Below are 3,309 nucleotides of genomic sequence, written 5' to 3' on the forward strand. Positions count from 1 at the left end.
AATGGATAAAGTGTGACAAAGAAAACATTTAAATGTGTATTTTGTGTATTATGAAAAGCCTGAATGTAAAAATTGACAGGTGCATGAAAAAGTGTTTTGCATATGGTGACTCGTCTTAATCCTGAGCTGAGAGAATTATGTGGACAGCTTTGGCAACAGGGCACAAACTGTAGCCTTGGCAACTGTGTAAACCTACACTTGCAGCTGTGCTCTGCTCATGGGCATTTGATGGTTAAATATAAAACAGCAGCTAAGTCTGGCCAGTCATATGCATAACAGGCATGTTTACCTCATTGCTAAGCATCTGTGATAGATTTGAGTGCTTTTAAGCCTTACATTTTCATTCTGTTCACAACAGCCATGCTTTTTTAGTTAAAACAAACATACTATTTAGATCAGTTTCTGTTTTAAGTCAGCCTGATGTAGTCTAAGCAGATTTTATTTTTACTGCAAATTTAAATCAAGCTAAAACGGCAGCTTTCATGTTTAATATGATCCATAAACCCATCAGCTTTTTTCAGTTCTTAATTTGACCTACAATTGAAGGTAATGATAGATAGATAGATAGATAGATAGATAGATAGATAGATAGATAGATAGATAGATAGATAATAAACTACATACATTCTAAACATTACTTTACAATGCTAAAATAAAACTGGTATATGTGTACACAAGACATGTAAGCACATTCATGTAAAATTTATTTATTTAAATTTAACATTTAGTTAACAAATACATTTAAAAGAGAAGGTAAAAAACACCAAAATAAATAGTTGCACAAAAACTTTTGACATTAAGTTGTGCCTCTTTGCAGATTGTCACTTTTTTATTGTACCATTTAAAAACATTTTCATGATGGCTTGGTTTTGATAGTATATATAAATCTCTTCTTTTAATCAAATATATCATCACTGTGCCATGATACTGTTTCATCTCAATACTTTAAGGTCATTAATTGTTGGTCATTTTTAAAAAGCATAAATAACACATTAAATATTGACACATTTATCCATGTAAAAAATTAAATCTTTACAAAACACAAAAGATGCTGTGTGCTTTTCAGCCCATTGATTGTCCATTAGAGTCCGTCAGCATTCTCTTCATGCTGAGTTCATCTTCATCTCTCTCCACAAGCAGATCTGCTCTTCCCTCTGCTGGACAATTTTAGCGGATTTGGGAATGCAGTGATTCCGTCACACGCTTCTCTTCGTCTTATGGTGCTCCATTGACCTCAAACCTTTTTAAGGATCTACACCACTCTCTTTCTTTTCATGCCTGAGCTTCCATCTATTCTAGAGCCAAAATGCATCAGTTTTTCTCATTTCGGTTCTTCTTCTGCTCTGGAAGGTCTGAGCTCAATGGCCTTTCTGGTTCGTCCCTTGGTGCTCTTCACTGTGAGCTGGTTGAGCAGATTTCGGTATGAAGCAGAGCGGAGGAATCGTGGGTAGCAGTCTTTTTCCATGAGAATATAGATGCGGTACTGGGCTGTGTCGAAACAGGATGCTGTTGGGCTTTGCAGGTTGGCTTGAGTAATATCTCGGGTCTCGTAGTCAATGTTAACCTGAAAGTGAACAAAGAAAATACTCATTATTTGTGAGATTTACTAGCATTTTCTTAGTTAAAACTATTCTTGCATCATTTTTGTCCCATTAATGCAGGTTATGGTGGTTAATTTTGTGTATTCACCTCTCTAGGTGCTTCACTTCCGATAAACTCCTCGTAAATCCTCTTTGCTTTGGATGGCATCTTAGCTGGAGACTTTGTGTTTTTGTAGTCCTCACAGGCCAAGTAGAAGGCAATGTTTTCTTCACTGAACTCGGACACCAGGAACGCTCTGAAAGCATACAGTCCATCTGATAGAGGGAGAAAAATGGGGTTAGAGAGAACGGATTAGTTGTGTAACGCGTCTCATCAGATTAAAGCCCCCCCCCCCCACGCAGACTAGACACATCTGTACACCGCAGTCCCATTTTTATCAGCTATTTTTAAACCATAGTCTCATGAAACATAGTTTTTTTTTAAGTTACCCTAAAGCATCCTAGATAGGATTTTCACTGTAATCCCGTAGAAGACCCATTTTTGGTTCAACAAAGAACAGATTACACATAAAGAAAAAAGAATAAAGTATATAGAATATTTTAATACTGTACATTTAAAGAAGCAAATTTCCACTATAAAAAAGAAATAAAAATGGAAAGTGGAAATAAATGTTCATATATTTTGTTTTATGTATAGATGCTATAGATGAACCAGTTTTTGGTTCTTTATATAACTGTTCTTTCTTTTTTCTTGGCATAAAGAACATTTTGTTCAACTAAATGTTGCCAATACTGATTCTCTGAAAAATCCAGGCTCCCATAGGGTCTTTTCACTGTGAGACCATAACGTAGAGCACTTAATAAACACCTTTTTTTCTGTTCCTTTGTTTCTTGAAGAAACTTTAACAATCATGGGAACTTTCCATTACACATAATCTTCAATAAGATCACTGTAAGATCAATGTTACATCAATATTTAAATAATTCACTTAAGAACTGTTCACTGACAATTTATTTCGGGATCTAAATGTGTTGTTCTGTATCATTAGTGCAAAAACTCTATTATTATAAAGAGTAAAGAATAATTTTTGGTTACCTATTTTTTTTTTCTTCTTAGTATAAAGAACATTATATCATAAAAGAGGTTCTAATAAAAAGAATATTTTGAGCAATGAAAAGGTTCTAAAATATTTAAACATTTAAACATTTATTTTAAAGACCGTATATTGTCATATGTCATTAATGAAGCAGATTTTTTTTACTAGATTGTATTCTTTCAATATTACAGTTGTCATTTAATTATGCTAATTTGATTACCCTCATAAACTCTTATTGATAAAATAGTGCTATACTTAAATATAAACTATGTGAACTTACGTTTGCTCGACAGAAGCTTCTCGAGAGACACTTTCCACATTAGACATTCCTCCAAGGTCAACCTGTAAAGATGTCAGAACAGTATTCTCTGTTTATCATGCATAACCAAATGTGTTATGAAATAAGCAAGAGCCATTGCATTACATATCCCTACTTACCTTGGTTTTCTATATTTACATAGGCTGCTTAAGTCCTGTCTCTGCAGAAATCCACCCACGCATGCTTTTAATCTTTTGGCCCTGATGTTACAAAAGCATGTATTTAATACACAATACATATACAGTTTTGTTTTGTAAAATATAAAAACAGGATTTAAAAAAGCCTGTACTTATATTTTGTAAAAGAATAGAGGTTTAAGTTTAAGCATTCAAATGATTCAGCATGCATAAAT

General features: G+C 33.6%; 1 protein-coding gene across 1 annotated transcript in view; it reads right to left on the bottom strand.

Moving 5' to 3' along the window:
* Positions 1-691: 691 nt before the first annotated feature.
* The window catches only part of rgs16 (regulator of G protein signaling 16), a 2,774-nt gene continuing 156 nt past the window's right edge, over positions 692-3,309 (bottom strand). Inside the window, exons 2-5 of the mRNA XM_056459093.1 lie at positions 3,077-3,157; positions 2,919-2,980; positions 1,690-1,856; positions 692-1,564 (exon numbers count right to left, since the gene is read on the bottom strand). Of these exons, the coding sequence (XP_056315068.1) occupies positions 1,322-1,564; positions 1,690-1,856; positions 2,919-2,980; positions 3,077-3,157 (553 nt within the window). The 3' untranslated portion in view covers positions 692-1,321. The remainder of the gene's footprint in view (positions 1,565-1,689; positions 1,857-2,918; positions 2,981-3,076; positions 3,158-3,309) is intronic.

This window comes from Danio aesculapii, chromosome 6 (genome assembly GCF_903798145.1).
Source record: "Danio aesculapii chromosome 6, fDanAes4.1, whole genome shotgun sequence".
Lineage (NCBI taxonomy): Eukaryota > Metazoa > Chordata > Actinopteri > Cypriniformes > Danionidae > Danio > Danio aesculapii.